The sequence below is a fragment of the Lepidochelys kempii genome, chromosome 16 (genome assembly GCF_965140285.1).
Source record: "Lepidochelys kempii isolate rLepKem1 chromosome 16, rLepKem1.hap1, whole genome shotgun sequence".
In the NCBI taxonomy this organism is placed as follows: Eukaryota; Metazoa; Chordata; order Testudines; family Cheloniidae; genus Lepidochelys; species Lepidochelys kempii.
Window position 1 is genome coordinate 19,108,101 of NC_136395.1, and position 22,775 is coordinate 19,130,875.

The 22,775-nt window shown below is 40.1% G+C and overlaps 2 protein-coding genes across 6 annotated transcripts in view; one reads left to right on the forward strand and one right to left on the reverse strand.

Annotated features, from left to right (window-relative positions):
• The window catches only part of GFI1B (growth factor independent 1B transcriptional repressor), a 528,613-nt gene that overhangs the window by 71,031 nt on the left and 434,807 nt on the right, over positions 1-22,775 (forward strand). The window lies entirely within an intron of this gene.
• On the reverse strand, positions 894-22,742 carry TTF1 (transcription termination factor 1). Of its 5 annotated transcripts, none has more exons than XM_073313836.2 (11): positions 22,629-22,742; positions 17,245-18,199; positions 16,580-16,824; positions 14,747-14,932; positions 13,708-13,786; positions 11,979-12,109; positions 7,784-8,012; positions 6,650-6,739; positions 5,345-5,410; positions 4,912-4,997; positions 894-3,245 (listed from the first exon to the last, which is right to left on the reverse strand). In XM_073313836.2, exons 2-11 carry the CDS (start codon positions 18,135-18,137, stop codon positions 3,073-3,075), a joined length of 2,178 nt encoding a protein of 725 aa, XP_073169937.1. In that variant the 5' UTR covers positions 18,138-18,199; positions 22,629-22,742; the 3' UTR covers positions 894-3,072. The 5 variants fall into 5 exon arrangements, with proteins under 5 accessions (XP_073169937.1, XP_073169938.1, XP_073169939.1 ...); XM_073313837.2 differs by having other exon boundaries at positions 22,583-22,742; XM_073313838.2 differs by lacking the exon at positions 22,629-22,742 and adding an exon at positions 20,567-21,559.

Genomic DNA, 22,775 nt, shown 5'->3' on the forward strand with positions numbered 1-22,775 from the left:
ACAGGGCTGGCATTGCAAAAACACAAGCACTCCTAGGTGCTAAGTATTCACGTAAACACATTCCAGAAGGATTGTGCCAGAACACCTCGATACAAAGTTATGGTGTAAATATACTCCCCGAAGATAATACAGAGACTAGGGTGACCAGACAGCAAGTGTGAAAAATTGGGACAGGGGGTGGGGCGTAGTAGGAGCCTATATAAGAAAAAGACCCAAAAATCAGGACTGTCCCTATAAAATTGGGACATCTGGTCACCCTAACAGGGACACACTGACCTCTCCTAAGGATAAGGTCAGGATGACATGGTGATGGATAGATATGTTTTGACTGGACCAACAAGTACAAGGTAAAGGGTGGTAACCAACCACGTCAGATGGGCAATACCTAACTTGTTTGCATCAGTGTATAAGAAAGGGGTCACAGAGGGGGTATCTTTGTCTGGCCGAGGGGGAGTGGAATATTCTACTGCTCACTGAGCTGGTCCACTGTCGCAGGCATACATGTATTAGTATACTTTGAACCGGGGCATTAATATTGTGCTTTATTTGCAATAAACCTGGCTTCATTGGATGCAGTGAGCTGTAGCTCACGAAAACTTGCTCTTCTTGGGCAGTTTGATCAGAGTCTGCTATACTGGCTACCTGGCCACAGCCAGTGCAGCACACAGAAAGAACACACACAGAACCAACAACTGACAACATCACTTGTGTGTCTGGCTGAGTGCATACAATCAGAACAAGCATCTCAGTTTTTCAGATGCTAAAATGTGATCTTTGTAGGCCAGGATTAGCCAGCATCCACTTGTACAGTATTATTAATCCCACGCATTCAAAAATCATGAGTCAGACTCCCAAAAAATCAAGATTGGTTTAAAAACGAGACTTTAAAATAATAAATTTTGGATTCTGTTTATTTGCCTTCTGGTGTTTGAGCCTCTAAGATCTACAGTTTTCAAACTGGAAACTTTTTTTTTTTTAAAGTGAGAGATAAGATTCTCACCTAACAACCTGACTCCAGGAGCTGGAAGTTTAAGTAATACACTAAATATCATAACAGGTTGCAATACTGCTTGTATCCTCATTTTCTGATGAGACTTTATAGAAAATGTAATGAACAAACCCTACACAAAGACTAACTTTACTTGCACAGTCTCAGCAAATTATTTACATTCTCTTCATCTATTTATAGAAAAATGCTATTATCTTACAACAATTAAATCATAAAATGAAGACATATGTACAATTTTCATCTTGTCCATCAACATTATTTCTATGTAAATATTACAATAAGACTTCCAAGAAAAAAGGAATATATGATCTGTTGAGTATTTTCTCTCTGCATTATATTAAAAAAAATTAAGAAAATCTTAAGTGTATCACTTCAGTTTTCATAGAAACATTAAAAAAATGTTGTATAAAAGATTAAAACAGAGTAACCCAAGCTCCAAAACTACTAACAATTTATGCAGGACATATTACAGCTGTTTTAAAAACAAAATAGCTGCTAAAACTACAAGTCAGGCTTCTACAGTTCCTCTGCAGCAACAGAAGATGTCACAATCATCTAAAACAGTGCAGCTCCCTGATTTCTTTTAGTTGTTATTGGGTTATCAACTGTTGCTGGAGAAATACCCAAATTTCAGGTCTCAGCAGATAAATAGCTTTCTAAACTGAATTCATGGAAGCCCTAGGGCCTGTGTTTGCTAGAGGTCTGACTAGATGACCACAATGGCATCGTCTGGTTTTAACAACTATGAATAGATCATTTGGATATTGAAGAACTGGCAACATACCACACTGGGCATACACTAAGCATAAACGCAGAGTTTGACACTAGAATAAGCCATCTTATTAATATAGTTTTCTGAACTAAACTTAAACCCTTCCTTATTCTGGAACAGTTTTCAGTTGTAGACAAGCCCTTAGGAAACCACCTAAAAGTTTTTACTCATAAAAGTTAATACTTTTGATTAAAAAGAAAAATATAAAATGCACAGGCCAATAAAAACACATGATGTACCTAAGAGACCACACTATGGCTCCTCTATGTATTTGGACATTTTATAAACTGATACTATTTAACCAGAGGCCCAGAAATGCTCCATAACTCTTCAAAAATTTATTACTCTAATACTTCTACAGTGCCCAATGTGGGCTATGTAATAAAGATTCTTAAGTCCACTTTTCTGAAGAAAATTCTTCAGATCAATAGAGTGTTTATAAACTTCAGTTATTTGACCATTTTTACAGTATCAAAATCAGTTGGGTCATATAAATGATTAAACTGAAATGGATTTGTCTTAGTCAGTCAGAGCAAAGGGGGGTGCAAGGAGAAAGGGGGCAACTGTGTAGTTACTGACTGTCCAGTGTAACAGCTTAAATTAGCCATATAGCAATCAATTCTCCGCAGTCTGGCTAACAGTACACTGGTTCCATTAATATTCCAATGTTTCAATTAGGTGGAAAATGTTTGACAGAATCTACAAAATCTTAGTCATTAGATTTCAAGTTGATTTATCCCCAGTTCTTGTTATCTCTGAAAACTAGTGGTACCCTCTACTTACCTAAACAGTTTGTTGCATTTTTTTAAATACCGAACACAGCAAATTAAAAAAATTCTACTTACACAGACTTAAAATAAATGGACCTCTTTTTAAAAAAATCTGCCTTTAAAAAAAAAAAAAAAAAAAAAAGATCCTAATTTGACATTAGAATGCTGAAAACCTAAATTCACTCAGACAGGCTTACCCAGGACTTCTAGCAAATTTGTAATGAAGTATTAAGAAAAAAATATTGTTTTTCAGTGTTTCCACAAGTCCAGTACAAAGTGACCTTTAGCTTCCCCAAACAATCTGAAGATAAGGTTAAAAGTCTCTAGTAACAAAGATACCGCAACAAATAATCTACATTTACTTCTCTCTTCAATACAAAACAGGAGAAGCAGGCTTGCGTGTCTTCATTCTTCCCATTATTTCATGGTCATGTACATTCAGTTTCTGATTTAACCCCAGTTTAATCAGAATCCATTTTTCATTTTGGGGGTGTGCAAAGAGGGAGCATTTTGGAGGATAATCAGTCATTGTCATCAACATCATCTTCACAGTTGTCAAAGATGTCGCTAAACTGGAAAACCTTTTTCTCGCAGCTGGAAGACGACCTGTCCCAACTCTGAGGACCCTTGTGCCTTTTTTCTAATCTTTCCTCAAGCAATGGAAGTGTCTCAGCATAAAGGTAATCGATTATTTCTTTAAAAATGAACAACACTCAGTTTAGTTTTAATTTCATCTTGGTCTTTTCATTAGCAAACAGTTCTCTCATAAAGGTTTGCAAAACTAAACATATTGTGACTTTTTTTTGCTTTTATATTAACAATTGCATTTATGTGCTAAGAGTATATGGTGCACTTTTTGCAGAGAATCTCAAGGCACCATATTAACATTAATGTTTGCAGTGTACCCCCATAAGCCTAAGATCTGTTTTACTGATATCAGAACTTTGACAAAGAGAAGTGAATTGACTACGCTTAGGGAGCAAGTCAGCAAGTTGGAAATAGAACCCAGGAATCCTGAGACTCTTAGTCTTCTGCTCTAACCATGAATTTGTTCTGCATAGTCTTAATCACAGACTCAAAACGGAAGTTTTTCTTGTTTAATATCAGAAAGGTATTATGTGATGGATGCTGTTGAGTGGCAGATTAGTGGACTAGGAGCTCAGACTCCTGAGTCCTCTTTCTTATTGTCAATGATTCACTGTGTGAATTTGAGTAAATCCCTTAACCACATGTAAAATGGGGATAATAATACAATCTTACAAAGTGTTTGGTAAGGCTTAATTCATTGTAAATGCTTTAAGAACCTTGGTTTAAAGGTGTGATGGATGTGTACAACACTATAAAAATGTTGCAACAATCTCCACTTAAATGTCTGATGGTTTAAAAAGGAATGGTTTAAAAAGGAATAATTTAATATAATCTTTTAATGGGAAACCTCAATGCCCTACACCCTTCACAGTTTGGTATTCCACCACTGTCATTTGTTTGTACCCATCAAGGCTCAAATTGGTTACCAATGCCTTTTTCATTCTGCCTCCTTGTTTTCCAGAATCTAGGCTTTTTATTTTTAAATTAATTTTCTAGCCGTTATGGTTGCTGAGATAGCATTGAAAATGTGAACTGAGTTTATAATTGATACACTGACATCTGACTGCATTTGCGGTACACAAAACAATTGCTCTGATAGGTGTGACCTGCCCTATTCATCTCATACAGTGGGTATTAATTCAATATTGTTAACAGTTTCATGGCTCCTCAAAGCATGCCGGAAAAGAATATATGAAGACCTGCACAATGTATAATGACCGCTCATTTTGGCACCACGAGCAAGTTGACTTGGAAAAAGCACCACTTCATCTCACCTCAAATCAAGAAAGAGCCAAGCCAAGGGAAACTAGCAGAGCTCTACAAAGCATATAAACCACATTGCCACCCTTATGGAGCCACGTTCAAGAAGCCCAGTGGGACACACATGTCTAATACAGGGCAAGTCAGGTCCAAGTTTCCCCAGCAGAGCCCATGGGCGTACTTGGTCTCACTGAGAGGAAGCCAAGCATAGAGACCATGCATGACCATATTTTGAATATCTACTAGGAGCCGCATATCCAATGGGTAGAGCTTGCACTGGTAATCCTATCAGTACACAATTATACTTTCCAAGGAAAGTAGTACTAAAAGTTCCAAGTCTAGGGTGGTTGGGCAATGCAGACTGACACTGTGCAATGCATCAGTGATTGGGTGCTACTGTGTAACTATACATCAAAAATATTAAACAATCATAGAATGTGTATGATCTTAGTCAAATTCTATAGGGAAAAACCTGACAGAATGACACACAATGCAACCATAAATATACTAACCGGGAAAAGACTTTGTTTGCCAAGAAGGGACACTGGTAGCTTTTAACTTGTAAAATTTGGCTTGAACATAGGCTTCAGGGACATCTCTGAGAAGAGAAAGGTTCAAAATTAGTGATACAACATACTACTGGGAAGTTTCACTATTATAATGGCGTCCATTCATGGGAATGGCACTTTTTGCTCCAATTAACTAACCTCTCACAGTGTTAGCTAAAATCTTTTTGGTCTTTAGACCACTGAATACAGATCCCAAATGAATAGAAAATATTGACCAAGACACTCTTGTCCCTTTAGCATTAGTACATCAAGGCTAACACTGGAATACATGAGGCTGTATGGGTCCAGATCTGTGGATTCCTTTGTAGCATAAGCCAGATAAGATGTATAATAAATGCTACTTGTTTGTGGCCAAAAAACAAACAAATGTTTTTACCCAAATATCTCACAGAGCTCTTCCCAGTTCACTTCATTAGCGTCTTCTACCTTCATTTCATACAATCTGAGAATCAAAACACAGAAGGAACTTATAGGGAGATCTGAGACGGCAGTTAACTAAACCCTGAGTCCATGTTCCTCCTCCCCATTACAAGACACAGCATATTTTGGGCTGGTAAAATCTGTGTGCAAGTGTGCTTGTGTGTTAAGTGCATAAACTGTTAATGCAACATTAAGGTTGCCAAATTAAGACAAAGCTACATGAAAACATCTTCTACTCCTTGTCCTCACAACAGCATTTTCAAATACTGTTTCATGTGCACTGGCAAGACTTACACTGTCTATATCCATCTATTGTCTAGTCTATTGTATTATAGATTTTAGGCTCCATGGGGTAGGGACCACCTTTTTGTTCTGTGTTTGTACAGTGCCTAGCACAATGGAGTCTATGACTAATGCTCTTAGGTACTACGATAATACAAATAATAAATTACAATAATAATAATAATAAGTTAAGGTGCTAAAGTAGAAGCATTTAGTTAATTAAAATCCTTTTTTTGAATTGCTTATATCTTTCTGAAAGTTTTATCTATTTGCGCTGAAATTTTCCAGATTGAGTGTGCTCGGATTACAAGAGTAGAAACATTTTTCTCCAAGTGCCAGCCATGAAGATTCAGCCTACACTCTTTCCATCTCATGCTTCGTTACCAGTAGATAAAGGTGCTGCAAGTCAAATTAGGTCTTCAATAATACTTAACATGCATGCAACTGCCAGTCTTCAGATCATGCTCTCATTCACCTGTGGCAAAACCACTGAACACAATAGGATTACACAGTGGTTACTGATTGGAATTTAAGTAATTTTCTCGATGATGCACAAGATGGAAAAGAACATAACTACTTGCTCAATATCAGTTGTGTTGGCTCTGTAGGACTAACAAGAATAAAAAGAAATGGACAACAAATATGAATCTGAACATACACAAGGAGCAGCTCTGTTGAGTATAAAAGTACTGTTTTTACATAGTCAAGCCAGGATAATTATTAGGGTTCTTTATAACTGTTTTTCTGTTACAAAATGCCTGTATAAACATTACAGAAACCTAAGTGTGGAATATAACACCATGGAGGTTACTGTCCTTTGAGTTTAATAATCCAGAAACCTCCCACTCTTCACTTTTCCCTTACATGTACTCCAGATTTTTATTTTACTCGCAGGTTCTTATCAACCAGGACACTTTCATAACATAACCCATGATCCCTAGACAAAAACCATAGAACATTGCACAAATATGATCCATACCTTTTAATAAGATCGATTTTGGCCTGTAAACCTTTAGTCCCACCATATACATTCTGCCCATTGGACATTTTCTTTGTTACAATTGAAATCCTAGGGAAAACAAAGATAAGAAAAGGGCATTTTCCCATCATGTCGGGGGGGGGGGGGAGGGGGAAATCATCAAGGTTGCGGTTTAAAAAAAGATCTGTTTTTGTTCCCCATTAAATTAGAAAGTTATGTGTTTTGTTAATTGTCTTATATGGCTCTGTAGCTTTGCTTTTCCCTCTAAGACCCTTTCTGCCCTACCTTCCAATGGTTTTACCTCTCTTATGAGCTTGCTAACATGTTTTGTAAGTGAAAGTGTTCAGATCCAAGAGGCTCAGTCTAATGCAACATTCAAATCTAGGGGGCTTGACTCTCTTGTCACTTACATCAGTGTAATTCATAGATTATTAGGGTTGGAAGGGACCTCAGGAGGTCATCTAGTCCAACCCCCTGCTCAAAGCAGGACCAAACCCCAATTTTTGCCCCAGATCCCTAAATGGCCCCCTCAAGGATTGAACTCACAACCCTGCGTTTAGCAGGCCAATGCACAAACCACTGAGCTATCCCTCCCCCCAAATTCCACTACAGTGGAATTACTCCAGATTTGCACTAGTGTAAGGACAAACTTTGGTTCTAGATCTCCTATTTCTTAAAACTTTTACTTTCCCGTCAATTCACTAACAATTTCTTTTCATTACTATGATGAAAACCACCAACTGTGCCTATGAAGTTGCCTCCTTTCTTTAAAAAAAAAAAAATTCATAATATGTAACACCACACTGTCACAGACAACAATAGAACAGGCCCAGACCATGCAAAGGCTTAAGCGTGTGTGTAATTTTACACGTGAAAGTAGCCCCACTTCCAGTTATGCACATTCTTATGTCTTTGCAGAATTGGGGCTATAGTCTGTGCACAGATAAACAAGTTTTGGAACTGAGAAAGAAGAAAGTCTTTTTAAACCAACTGATGTGACATATCTGTTATGACCAGTTGTTTAATCATGCAAACATATGCCACAGTACATCTAGCTTGGGGAAAGGGAACAAGAAGGTAAGAGAGGTAACTCCAGAAGTGTGTATTAGTAGCCAGACCCAAAATAAACCTTACCATTTCTGTTTACACTGTCTCCAATATCTGGTTCCCACTTTAGCCTCTATCTCAGTCCAAGATATGTTCTTGTACAGTTTTTCACGTTCAACTGAGAGAGTTCCATCTGAATTCTCTGCCTGTAGCAAGGATGTTATGTCTTCCAAATCAGCCCTCTGCTGAATGGTCTCCTTCACTGCTTGAACTAGCTTCTGTGTCTCCTCCTTACTCCAAGGACCAGAATTAACCTCTATATTATTAAATAAAGTTATTGATTTATATAGCACCTCTCATAAGTGAGTAAAATAAAGAGAAAAAGAAGTGTCTGATCCTGCATCACAAGTGAACAAAGGACAATACCAGGAGCCAGGAACTCCAGACCTCCATTCCCGCACCCATCACTAACTCCTTCAGTAGATTTTGGCTAGGTTACCTAACTTCTTTGACTGAAGTTTTCAAAAAGGATACCAAAAATTAGAAGCCTAAATCCATATCCAGGCATACAAATAAGTGGCCTGATTTTCAAAAGTGCCAAGCACCCCAGCAATGCCCACTGACTTGAGTAGACATTGCTGGGTACTTGCCATTTTTGAAAAGTTGAGCCTCTTATTTGCATGCCTAAATATAGACTTAGGCTCCTAACTTTAGGCATCCATTTTTGATAACTGAACTCTGTACCAATTTCCCTGTCTGACAAATGCAGATCATACTTGCCTACTTCGCCCAGGAGTGTTCTGATACCTATTGTTTATATAAACACATTATATTTTCAAAGTGCAGTGCAAAGAACTAATTAGGAAAACAAGAAAAAATTGTTATAAGCTAATGCCATCTGTTGCTTGTAGTAAGAGCTGGAAAAATAGAAATGGACCTCCTAAAGAACAGTGATTTTTTTTCTCAATATTTGCTGATGAATTATAGCTTACCTTAAATTACAATGCAGTTTCAAACAATGGCAACTTTTCAAACATTCTATATCAGAATATGGCAACTAGAGTGTGTGGGAACTAGAAGGGGGGGAGGGGGGAATTCATATTAGATTAATGCACTGTTTGGGCTTCAATCTCCAATTTAATTACTCCAGAAAACAACAAGTTTTCTTGACTTTTCATAAGTACTAAATTGAAAACATAACAGGAATACTTGTACAGTAGCTAGTGTATATGTATTACTTATTTTGCTAACTGGAAATATGTTCCTATTTTTGCAATGGAGAAGCATGGGGAAGTGACACATACTAATGCGTCTACTTTTTAACACCAGCCACTGTGTTACAAAAGCCTCCCAGTGAATATTTTTACTGCCATCCCATGAAGCAAGGAACATCTTTCCTCTCTGCAGATTAGAGTTGTCAAATTTTTTTTTTTCGTTTTTGAGAAACAGCAAAACAAAAAAGTATACTTAGCCATTTATTTGTCTAAAGGGACTGCAGCCAACTGAATCTGTCTTAAATATAATGTGAATTTGCAAAGGGTATATTTCCCTGTACATGGAAATTACAGATATTCTCATAGCTAAGGAATGCCATTATATACATTATTATGTAATAAGTCAATTGATTTTATTTAGTTAGGCCTATATACAGTTGATTAAATAAGTAGTTCCTGGATCATTCCATGCCAGGTGCTGCTCTGTTTTACATGTAGTGTAGCAACCTGCAACTCCTGAGTAAGCAGTTGAGCAGATAAGTGGAATTTGATAACCCAAGAGATTGCTAGTTTAGCCACACTATTTCCTGTGATTTCTCTCTCACACATCAGATCCTGAAGCACTACATGAAACCCTTGGCAGAGGACAGTTCAACAGCAAGAGAAATTTGGCTCACTAAATTGTATTCCTTTGTATTTTTTGGCTTGTGAAAACTGTGGCCTTGTGAGTAAACATTTATGCTGAGATAGTCAAAGGAGCCTAAAATGGTAGGTGATCTGAGTGCCACTGAAATCTAGTGAGAGTCAGGCACCCAGGGCCAGATTTTCAAAGGTGTCTAGGCACCCAATGATGCAGCTAGGCAAATCGTGAAAATCCTACTTAGGTATCTAGCTGCATTTTTAGACATCTATATACCTTTGAAAATCTGGCTCTAACTGCCTTAGACTTAAACTAGAAAACCAAAGGAGCCTATCTAGATTTTGAACATAAACATAAGAACGGCCATACTGGGTCAGACCAAAGGTCCAGCCAGCCCAGTATTCTGTCTACCGACAGTGGACAATGCTAGGTGTCCCAGAGGGAGTGAACATAACAGGTAATGATCTAGTGATCTCTCTCCTGCCATCCATCTCCACCCTCTGACAAACAGAGGCTAGGGACACCATTCCTTACCCAACCTGGCTAATAGCCATTAATGGACTTAACCCCTATGAATTTATCCAGTTCTCTTTTAAATCCTGTTATAGTCCTCACCTTCCCAACCTCCTCAGGCATGGAGTTCCACAGGTTGACTGTGCGCTGAGTGAAGAAGAACTTCCTTTTATTTGTTTTAAACCTGCTGCCCATTAATTTCATTTGGTGGCCCCTAGTTCTTATATTATGAGAACAAGTAAATAACTTTTCCGTATTCACTTTCTCCACACCATTCATGATTTTATAGACCTCTATCATATCCCCCCTTAGTCTCCTCTTTTCCAAGCTGAAAAGTCCTAGCCTCTTTAATCTCTTCTCATGTGGGACCTATTCCAAACCCCTAATCATTTTAGTTGCCCTTTTCTGAACCTTTTCTAATGCCAGTGGTGTCACTTATTAAATAAATGTCCAAAACAAAGCTGAAAATTGAAGGAAAAATAGTGCATCACTTCATCTCTGTGCCTCTTATAAGATGTGCTTGTACTTATCAATTTCATATAAAGATATAGTTAATCATGTAGGCAGGACTTGATGAAATTCATCCTAGTGTACTTCAGAAACTAGCTGACGCAATCTACGTGAGGTCCCAGAGAACTGAAGAAAGGCAAACGTAGTACCTATCTTTAAAAAAAGAGGACCAGGGAATTATAAACTGATTAGCTTACCTGATTTCCAGATACCTGGAAAGATACTGGAACAAATTATTAAACAAGCAATTTGTAAGCATCTAGAGGGCAATAGGGTTAAAAGGAATGGCCAACATGGATTTGTCAAAAAACAAATAATGCTAAACCAACCTAATTACCTTCTTTGACAAGGTTACTAACAAAGTGAATGTGGGGAAGGGGTAGACGTGACATATCTTTATTTTAGTAAGGTTTTTGGTACAGTCCGACATGACATTTTCATAACCAAACTAGGAAAACGTGGTCTATATGAAATTAATATAAGGTGGGTGGCAAAACTGGTTGAAAGACCAAAGTCAAAGAGGAGTCATCAATGGTTTGCTGTCAAACTGGAAAGGCATAGCTAGTAGGGTCCGACAGGGGTTAGTCTGTTCTGGTACTACTAGCCAATATTTTAATTAATGACTTAGATAATGGTGTGAAGAGTATACTTATAAAATTTGCAGAGGACATCAACCTGGGAGGGTTTGCAAGCACTTTGGAGGACAGGATTAGAATTCAAGATGACCTTTACAAAACTGGAGAATTGGTCTGAAATCAACAAGATAAAATTCAGTAAAGACAAGTGTAAAGTACTACACTTAGAAAGGAAAAATCAAATGCACAACTACAAAATGAGGAATGGCTGGCTATGGATCTAAAATTGAATATGAGTCAATGATGTGAAGCAGTTGTAAAAAAGACTAATTATCATTCTGCGGTGTATTAACAGGAGTGTCATACGTAAGACAAGGGAAGTAACTGTCCACTCTACTCAGCACTGGTGAGGCTTCAGATGGAGTACTGTGTCCAGTTCTGGGCACCACACTTCAGGAAAGATGTGGACAAATGGAGAGAGTACAGAAGAGAACAACAAAAATGTTAAAAGGTTTAGAAAAGCTGACCAATGAGGAAAGGTTTAAAAAAACAAAACAAAAAAAATGGACATTTTTTGTCTTGAGAAAAGACTGAGCCGGGACCTGATGACATTTCAAGATACCCTCTGGCCCTACATTTCTAAAATTCTGTGCACCGAAAACAGTGATTTGGAAAAGTAAGAACCCATGCAACGTCCTGAACCTCCAGAAAGAAATCAACCTCCTGAACTGTTTAATTCCTAACATCCAAAAACTATACTAAAAATACTTGCTAGAGTGGTAAATTAAAATGTGAACTGTTATTTTTAAATGATTCATATTATGTCTTACGGGACTTAATCTGAGAATACTTCATTGCAACTGAGTGGGTACTGCGGGACATCATCTCAGAAATTTTCTTCCAGTTGTTGCCATGTATAGCATGATACTTCTTTAATCTTTCTTTTTCGTCCTCAGAATACCTAAGATAGCAAAAAGTAAGTACAGGTTTCAGAGTAGCAGTTGTGTTAGTCTGTATTCGCAAAAAGAAAAGGTATACTAGTGGCACCTTAGAGACTAACAAATTTATTTGACTATAAGCTTTCGTGAGCTACAGCTCACTTCATCGGATGCATTCAGTGGAAAATACAGTGAGGAGATTTATATACATAGAGAACATGAAACAATGGGTGTTACCATACGCACAGTAAGGAGAGTGATCACTTAAGGTGAGCTATTACTAGCAGGAGGCGGGGGTGGGTGGGTGGGGAGGACCTATTGTAGTGATAATCAAGGTGGGCCATTTCTAGCAGTTGACAAGAACATCTGAGGAACAGTGGAGGGTGAAGGGGGGGAATAAACATGGGGAAATAGTTTTACTTTGTGTAATGACCCATCCACTCCCAGTCTCTATTCAAGCCTAAGTTAATTGTATCCAGTTTGCAAATTAATTCCAATTCAGCAGTCTCTCGTTGGAGTCTGTTTTTGAAGGTTTTTTTGTTGAAGAATTGCAACTTTTAGGTCTGTAATCGAGTGACCAAAGAGACTGAAGTGTTCTCCAACTGAATGTTGTAATTTTGAATGTTATAATTCTTGACGTCTGATTTGTGTAATTGCAAATCCAAAAAACCCTAGGTTGCTATAGATGAACATCAACTTTAAAAAGTCTGAAAAGATACCTGCTCCTGTTATAAGTAGTCCTTTGAAACAGACTGTTTCCTCTCTCTAGTCTTACACTTACAGGAATATTAGTTTGTTTACTTTGGCTTTACTCACTGTCAAATGCACATATTCCCTGTACAGTCAGTCTCCCCGTTTACATGGATGATGCAACAAGGTAGAGAAAAATATTTTAGAGTAGAAAAATGTGACTGTAAACCCATAGACTTGGCAGAGGAACTCTGACAGAGGCAGTACTTGGAGAGATTACACTTTATTCATGCAGTCATTATGAGACATGGAATTTTCAGACTATAGGACTCAACAATTTATGTTTTAAAAGGAAAAAGACCGACCAGCAATGAATTATACATGCCACATTTTGTTTTTAAATGAACCCAAATTGACTGCAACCATAAGAGCTTTGTCTAATGCAGCGTCAAACTCATCAAAAGATGTGCGTTGTTTAAGATGGCCCCTCCCTCCTTGTTCACACAAACAGAGTAGCAATCACAACAGAAACTCTGGAGTCGAAACTCACAGACGAGCATTCTCGGAGAGACCCTCAATTCTGAAATGCACTTCTTCCCATTCTGCCAAAACCCAGATTTTTTAACCTTCCAGACATGCTGTAAGGTTCAACTTTTTGCTCAGATATTTGTGTAGGGGTTAGATTGAGGGCAGGACAGGGTGTTTCATTACATGGGAGTTGCAATGTAATAGTAATGGAATTGGAATCAATTAGGACTGGTCAGCAGAACAGTGTAAATTCATTATTTTGTTTTAATAACTGGAAAGTTCTCTCACATCAGGGGAGGGGAGTGGTCCTCTTAGTATATAGGTTTTTAAAACTGAAATAAATTAATGTGTGAACATCTGAGACAATTTGTGAATTCAGATGCTGCCTGAATTATTTTCTTACCTCCCTTTATAGTTGTTTGGGTCAAACATCTTCCTTGCCCGAAAATATACCTGTTTCCAGGGCCGTGGAATCCCTTCAGCTACAAGACAGACAAATAATACAGTTTAAAAATATATTTGACACAGAGGAAAGGCTACTGAGGAAAGTAACATAACATAGTAATGAGAAAAAGATCAGTGATTTTATATAATCAGTATAAAAACACATTCTATGGTGCTGAAGAAAATGGGGTGGGAAAAAAAGGGGTTGAGACCAATTTGAATTGAATCTTTTGAATAGTTTTGTTAAACAGTTAGTACAACACAAAATAAATGTAGTATGAAAAGTCATTTTGAAAGCACATCAAATAGATAAAAGACACAGATGAACAAGTATGCTATTTGAAGCATCTGCTTTTAGAAGAGAAAAAATGGTTTGATCCTGTTTTCTAGCACACGTGAAAACGGGGCTTAGCAAGTAATTTGGGAAATCATCTAAAAGTTCAATAGTTAATTTTCCAAGATAGGAGCAAAGCAAATAGAATTTTACACACAAACATTTTGACTAACTGCCTCTTTTAGTAATCTAATTTCCTTTGGTTTAGGTCAACACTGTGCACGGAATTTGCCAGCTTATCATGTACACTGAGAACAATGGTTAAGATTTGCAAAGCAGCCTAAGGGATTTAGACTAATCGCAACCATTAATAAGCCTCCTAGATTGCTCTGAAAATTTCAGCCAGTCGGTTTACTTATTGCCCAGCCAGTAAGAAATGGCACAAATTGCACCTTTGGATCATAATGGTCTTAAAAATCAATTAATCTTGCTAGGGGACATGAAGTTGAATCCCAATCTCCAACCCCATCACAAATGAACAGAGTTATTCACAACAGCATAAAAGATATTTTACCAACTATATGTAATCTCAAAATTGTGTTTCTTTCATTTTAATAAGATTTACAATTGAACATTTTTAAACAGATCATTTTACAAGACATGCAAATGATGCCCTCATATACTGGAGGGCAGGATCTATAGTGGAACTATAATTAATACTCACCAATCTTCATACCAAAAGCATATTTTGTTTTTAATTTGGTGATGGCTTCTTGCTCTTCTGGGTACCGGTAGGTAAATAATAGTTTCTCTGCATTCTCTATTTCTGTAAGCGATAAAAAGTCTTCAACATTCTTCTGTATTTGAGTATTTTCCTTCTGAGAAAACCTGCCAAACTTGATAGGCTTACCTGGAATATAGAATAAGTTAGGTTTAGGAAAACAAAAACTCAGACAACTCATTTGCATTACATCTTGAAAAGACAAGTTTACAGGAAATGTTGGCAAACAGATGATAAGATAGCAATTAACAGAGAAAGGGAGCAATGAGAGATGATTTAGATGTACCCTCGTGATTGTAATTTGGGTGCCAGGATAATGTGCACCAACAAAGACTGAAATAACAGAAAAATGGAACTGGGAATAAGCACATAATAGAGCTGTGCACAGATAGAATGCAACGATCATTTTTAACAGAATATAACGCAGAACAAGGAAACAATATTCAGACAGTAAATGTTTTACATCCCAAAGCAGAGGCCTTCAATCTGTGGGGCATGCCCCTCCTAGGGGGGCGCAGAATAATGTTCGGGGTCAGGAGGGAATAGAGCCTGGACCAGCCCACACAGGGGGCGGGGAGGAAGCACTGCCCAGCTCCACTCATGACTGCTGCCTTGGCTGCCACCCCGCTCCCGGGAATCCATGCCGGGGTCCTGGCCGCCAGCCCTGCGCCTAGGGTCCCAGCTGCAGCTGCCAGCTCGGAGTCCCCGCTGCCCGCCCTGGGTTCCGTGTCCAGTCATGGCTGCAGGCCTCAGCCACTGACTGAACGTCTGCTTCTGCCCCCACCCCCAGCTGTGGCCTCTGCCCTGGCCTCCTTACCCCTGTCCACATCCCCCCTCTCGGAGCCGCAGCCCTGCTCCTAGCTCTGGGGTGGGGGGCTGAAGGGGCGCAGGACAAAAAGTTTGGGGACCACTGTCCTAAAGAAATACTCTAGCTGGAGCTAAGTCAGACTTTTTGTCTTTCTGTTTAATAATTTTAACCTGCTGCTATTCCACTGGAATTGGAAGCTGTGATAGAGTCTCCTGCATTTCAATTTCCGGAAGCCAGATATTTTGGACATGAAAGGCACCATATATATATATATGGATATAAACTGGCCACTAGGAAATTTAGATTAGAAATTAGACGAAGGTTTCTAACCATCAGAGGAGTGAAGTTTTGGAATAGCCTTCCGAGGGAAGTGGTGGGGGCAAAAGATCTATCTTGCTTTAAGATTAAACTCGATAAGTTTATGGAGGAGATGGTATGATGGGATAACATGGTTTTGGTAATTAAATATTCATGGTAAATAGGCCCAATGGCCTGTGATGGGTTTTTAGATGGGGTAAGATCCAAGTTACCCGGGAAAGAATTTTCTGTAGTATCTGGCTGATGAATCTTGCCCATATGCTCAGGGTTTAGCTGATCGCCATATTTGGGGTCGGGAAGGAATTTTCCTCCAGGGCAGATTGGAAGGCCCTGGAGGTTTTTCGCCTTCCTCTGTAGCATGGGGCACGGGTCACTTGCTGGAGGATTCTCTGCTCCTTGAGGTCTTCAAACTACAATTTGAGGACTTCAATAGCACAGATATAGGTGTGAGGTCTTTTTTAGGAGTGGTGGGTGAAGTTCTGTGGCCTGCATTGTGCAGGAGGTCAGACTAGATGATCATAATGGTCCCTTCTGACCTAAATATCTATGAATCTATGAATCTATGAATCTATATAAAATCTCCTGTTTATTCTCCTCTATCCTATTATTTTCAGTCCCCCAATCAGTACAGTATCCTCCTGGGGGTTCACCTTGTTCTTTAAACTTTTTAAACCTGATCAGGTCTCTCCCAGCCATCTTTAGGATTGTTGTTTCTGACATTGTCCACACTTGAGGAATAAACTCCTCCAGTTTCCTTTTGAGAGTCTCCAAATCCATTGCTGAATACATGGAACTTTCAAGGAACTCTTCATTATTCAACATCATAGAGTTTTCAGATTCTGTAAATCCAACATCCTGGTCTTCCTCATTTTCAGATGCCACAGACTCTGGTAACCTGGTAAAGAGAAGAATTATATAGCTCAATGCTGTAGATGATTATCAACCTCCCTATGATTCTTCAGACAAAGGGTAAGGAACTATATTCCTTGCCTCAACCCAACCTGTTTCTAACCTTACAATATAGCTGTAATTCCATTAAGGAATTTGATACCAAATCCTGATCAAATGGTTTGTCAAGGTCATCAAAATCCCCAACATGTAAATGTAGATTATATCCATAGACGTTTTGATGGAGGCTACTACTAAGAGAGATGCTGTTGCCTTATAACATTTCCCTTTCTCTCTGTTACTAATACCTTTGATTATTCATAGTGAAATAATGTTTAGAACATACTTTACTTCACCAAATGCAGTAGCTCAGATAACTATGTGATGGATGCAATAGAAATGATGAGAGAGAAAATTCAAGCCTTACTTTCTCTTAGCTTCTGAGGTTGCTTGTTCAGAGTGTGACTGGAAAGGGAAATCAATCTTTCTAACTGGTACCACAGTTTCTTCAGAACAGCCATTATTACCCTCTGAAGTAACCTTAGAAATGTCAGCAGTCACATCCAGAGGATTTTCATCAATTACTGAAGAAATCTTTGTCATATCAGCCTTATCTTCTTTGGAGGATTTTCCACCTTCATGGGTTTTGTGGCATTTTTTTGGCACTATTGGGATGCTCATTTTAGTAGATGACCCTGACATCATAACCTCATCATTCCTTTCTTGAGAAGACGTAGACTTTTGTTCTGAATCTGACAAAAACGATGATGTGAAGGTTTCATCTCTGGCTTCTTGTGTATCACAGGGGCTGGTCTGTTTTCTCTTTTTTTTCTTTTTTTGGCTTCTGCAATCATTTCCAAATTCATACAAGCCAGGCAGTTCGTTTACCTCATCCAGCTCTTCTGACAAATTCTTTTTTCTTTTTTTCTTCTTAGCAGATGCATTTACATAAATATAATCAACACTCTCCAAAGTTGTGTCCACCTCCTGGTTCACATGGATACAGCGTACATTATTTTGCTCCTGCTCACTATCACTGTGTTTCTGTTTCTTTTTTTTCTTTGTTTTCTTTTTGGAAGCATCTGTTACAGTTTCATTATTAATTTCACACTTCCTACCGATACAAGAATTATCTAGCCAAGAGTCTTGTTTCTCTTGCTTGGTTTTCTTTTTTTTTGATTTCTTTTTATGAACATCAATGTCCTGGGAAGACTGATCTTCAAAGAGCAAAGGAGAATGAGGGCAAACTTCCACACTCTGCATACATTTCTTTTTGTTGCTTTCAAGGCTCTCGCTATGTTCTCTGTTTTTCTTCTTCATCTTTATAAAGTGCAGGATACGAAAATAATTTGTACTTGCTTCTTATGTCTGCTTCACTTTCCCTGAATAATAAAAAGAAAAGAAGTTTTACTCAAGTGTCATAATTTACACAAGAAAACTTCATGAAAGTCAACAACATACAATTGGATATCTTGATAATCTCCACATCAACACCGTTAAATAGAGTTACATGGAAGAAAAACAAGGATAGTTAAAATTACCACTGGCACTACTTCAGAGTCATCCAGTTTTCCTAAAGAACCAAAACATTTAAGCTGTTGTGCTTTCAAATGCAATTTTACTTTGAAAAGTGACTAGGTAAAAGTTGGTCCAATAAGTGTCTAGAGATGAAAGTATACCTGCCATCCCCTGCATTCTTGACAGATTAACTACACAGCTGTTCTGCTCTGCAGACTCAGTTACAGTCTTCCCTCTGAACCTGAGACACAGACTGTTCACTTACAGAATCTACATGGAGACATTCCTCTTTCAACAACCTTGTCTCCCCAACAAGCTGGCCCCAAACAGCCACTTGGTTATAGGACTGTTCAATTTTCTTACCAGCTTTCACTCCATCTGAGACCTTCTCAAAGCTATCCACGCTGGATCTTTCAAAAGGAAAGTCAGTGGATCCATTCACAACAGTAAATTTCTGGCTGTTAGGAACTGAAACTTTCTTGATTAAATCACTTTCACGCCCTTCAATTGTAGAAAACTGCTTGCAAAGACAACCATGAGGATTCCTTTCCCTAGGAGCTTTTCTAAGCAGCATTTCACTCCTCACAGAAATTTTGCCTTTACCCTCTTCACCTAGGGCTTGCACTCACATTCACGATCACCTTTGGGTCATCAGGTGGATTCCTACACAATTCCCTTTCAGGCAAACCCATAGACTCCCTAGATAAAAGATTAGAAGCATTCTTCTTCCCTTTGCCACACACAAGTTCAGGAATCTTTTCCTTCTTGCTATAAGTTTCCACACCATCAGTAAGTAACACAATTAAATCACCTCTCTGCTCTCCTTGTTCCCTGGCTAGGGTATCATCTTGATTAGACAGAGTTGCTACACTCTTTCCCAGCCACACATTAGCAACAGGCAAAATACAAGCACAAGAATTGTCTGGTCTCTGGGATTTTGCTACAACACTAACTGGATGCAACCTAGTTACAGGGCTATTCTCCCTAGCAGATACAAACTTAGGACCATTCCCTTCCTGGGCCTTAATTGAATTCAGAACCAACTCTGAGACAACTGCACTACTCTCTGCCATCACAGGCTGAAAGGCACCTTCTGTCTGCTCCACAGACAAAGAAGAGCTGGAGACACATTATCCTTTACCAGACACACAGCTTGGGATCTCATTTCCCTTGTCCCAGCACACAGGGCTGTTCACAGACAACTCCATAGGCAAGTCAATTCTCCTGACAGACACAGGTACATTTCCTTCACTGTCACAATTCTCCACACAGGAAACACTTAAGGTATAAGTTTCAGAGTAGCAGCCGTGTTAGTCTGTATTTGCAAAAAGAAAAGGAGTACTTGTGGCACCTTAGAGACTAACCAATTTATTTGAGCATAAGCTTTCGGGAGCTACAGCTCACTTCATCGGATGCATTCAGTGGAAAATACAGTGGGGAGATTTATATACATAGAGAACATGAAACAATGGGTGTTACCATACACACTGTAACAACAGAGTGATCACTTAAGGTGAGCTATTGCCAACAGGAGAGTGGGGGGGAAAAAAACCTTCTCAGTTCTTGATTCGTAGCTTTCTTTCTTAAGCTTATCGCCTTTTCTGAACACAAACCTTCCAGGGCCTTTTTTGCCAATGCGCTCATATGCTCTTCGCTCACCCATTGCAACTGCTCTTTAACCAACCAAACTCTCAATACCAAAATTCAAATTTGGATACCGTGGGGTTCTGACTTAAAGTTGAATTGACCTGGTTCTGTGGATCCAAGCATGACTACGCCACTGTAACGATGCTGGTTCTGGTGGGACCCAACTGAGTGTGCCAATTTAGGTCAAATTGCTTAAAGCAGGGCAGTTACAGCCCAAGGCTGGGGTTTCTATGCACACCAAGGCAAACCAAACCAGCCAAACAGAGAAGCCTTCAGTTTTACCCCACTGGCTAACCACAAGTCACACAAGCAATTCCCTTAGACATGCCAGTTTCCCAGTATCACCACCAGTGCCACTCATTATGGGGACAGATAGTTATGAAAAACAATAAGCCAGTAAAAGAAAAAAGGTTCTCTCGATCCCAAAGGGCCAAGCCCCAAACCCAGGTCAATATACAAATCAGATCTTACCCACAAATCACACTGTTGCCAATCCTTTAGAATCTAAAATCCAAAGGTTTATTCATAAAAGGAAAAAGATATAGATGAGAGCTAGAACTGGTTAAATGGAATCAATTACATACAGTCATGGCAAAGTTCTTGGTTCAGGCTTGTAGCAGTGATAGAATAAACTGCAGGTTCAAATCAAGTCTCTGGAGTACATCCACAGCTGGGATGGGTCTTTCAGTCGTTGGTTCAAGGCTTCAGTGTAGCAAAGTTCCTCCAGAGGTAAGAAGCAGGACTGAAGACAAGATGAAGGAGCTGCAGCAGCTTTTTATATTCTCTTGCCATGTGGTCTTTCTTCCTTTGTTCCAAAGACAAGCTGTCCATCACATGGCATGGAAAAACCTCAAAGTTCTGTCCATAGGCATGTTCCTGCATACCTTGCTGAGTCCCAAGGCATGTCTGCCTTCATCAAGCAGGCTAGGCAGAGCTTACACCACCTCATCTGGGGTGTCACCGAAAAGCATAGCCCAAGTTTGAAATACAGACAGCATAGAGCCAATACTTATAACTTTAAATACAAAAATTATACATGCATACAGATCACACAGTCATAACCAGCAAACCATAACATTGTCTGAGACACCTTATTTGACCCCCTTTATACAAAATTTGGTGCCACTACAGGACCTTGGTTGCAACCATGTTCTATATGGTCCCAGTTCAAGTCAATAACGTGACACAAGGTAGTTACCACCTTTGTAAAGGTTAAGGCTTGTCTGGACACACTCCAAAGGTTTGTTCCTAGTGTAGCTGGGGAAATGTTTTGGAGAGCATCAGGACTAGTATACAAAAGTGATAAAGCTTTTGAGTTAATTAGCCATCAGTTAACCCAAGGTAAAAATCTTCAGTAGGGACAAACCCTCTGAGGGCTTCCTCTATTCCTTCCCCTTTTTTCTTCGAGAGAGACAAGGTGGGTGAGATAATATCTTTTATTTGGACCAACTTCTGTTGGTGAGTGAGACAAGCTTTCGAGCCACACAGTACACCATTTATAGCTGCAGCTACATTAACTAAATGAAGAAATCAAGCATGCTGCCATGAACCATTGACTCTCTGGCCTCTCTGCTGAGTCTGCCAACAAAGGAACTGATTAATCAGTAATAGTTTTTATCATCTCATTACCTGATAGATAACCCTAAATTAATTCACACCAACAGCCATTCCATGGCCAGACAGTAGTTACAAGAGAATGGTAGGGCTGAATCACATGCCCACCCCAGGGAGGCAAGTTACTGTGTTGAAGCTAGTACTGCGATTCTTCCCAAAATACCATCCCCAGCCGCACTTACTCCCGCACAAAGGGCCTTGGTTCTGGTATCCCGTAACATTCTGCCCCAAGCCATTACGCTTTCTGCCCATAATCCTCCACAGAACCACTAGCCCCGCCTTCCTTCCTTACTGCCCCCAACCCTTCATCCATCCTTTCCTCCCTCCCGGCCCCCAACCTTCCCTCCCACCACTCGCCCCCTCACTGCCCCCAATCCTCCATCCATCCATCCCCCATTCATCCATCCCTAATCTTCCATCCCTCCCCACTCGCCCCCTCACTGCCCCAATCCTCCATCCACGCCCCCTTCACACATCCCTAATCCTCCATCCATCCCCACTCGCCCCCTCACTCCCCCAACCCTCCCACCACTCACCCCCTCACTGCCCCAATCCTCCATCCCTCCCCTCACTACCCCATCCCTAATCCTCCATCCATCCATCCCCACTCACCCCCTCAGTACCCCAATCCTCCATCCACGCCTTCACACATCCCTAATCCTCCATCCCTCCCCACTCGCCCCTTCACTCCCCCAACCCTCCCACCACTCGCCCCCTCACTGCCCCCAATCCTCCATCCCTCCCCTCACTGCCCCATCCCTAATCCTCCATCCCTCCCCACTCGCCCCCTCACTCCCCCAACCCTCCCACCACTCGCCCCCTCACTGCCCCCAATCCTCCATCCCTCCCCTCACTGCCCCATCCCTAATCCTCCATCCCTCCCCACTCGCCCCCTCACTCCCCCAACCCTTCATCCCTCCCCCACTACCCCCACCCCAAAACCATTCCGCTTTCCGCCCCGCATCGCCGTCACTCCTCCGACCCACCATCTCCCCGCTACTCCAATTTCAGGCCGCTCCCCCCGCCCCGTACCGGTCCGGCTCGGCTTTCCGCAGGACACAGCAGCACCACCAACGCGCCCGCCTGGCTCCCGGAAGCGCCCGTCGCCATCGGGCTTCCCCCGGGCCGAAAGTGTCTTAGCCGAGTTCCGCTGCCCCATGGACCGGAAGTGTCCCCCGC

Coding starts and splice junctions, on each gene's coding strand:
- TTF1 (XM_073313836.2), bottom strand. CDS start 18,137: ATGAAGAAGAAAAACAGAGAACATAGCGAGAGCCTTGAAAGCAACAAA. Junction 14,933..16,579: donor TAAAAAGTTTAAAGAACAAG/GTGAACCCCCAG, acceptor TCTATATTCCAG/GTAAGCCTATCAAGTTTGGC. Junction 13,787..14,746: donor TGCTTTTGGTATGAAGATTG/GTGAGTATTAAT, acceptor TCTGTCTTGTAG/CTGAAGGGATTCCACGGCCC.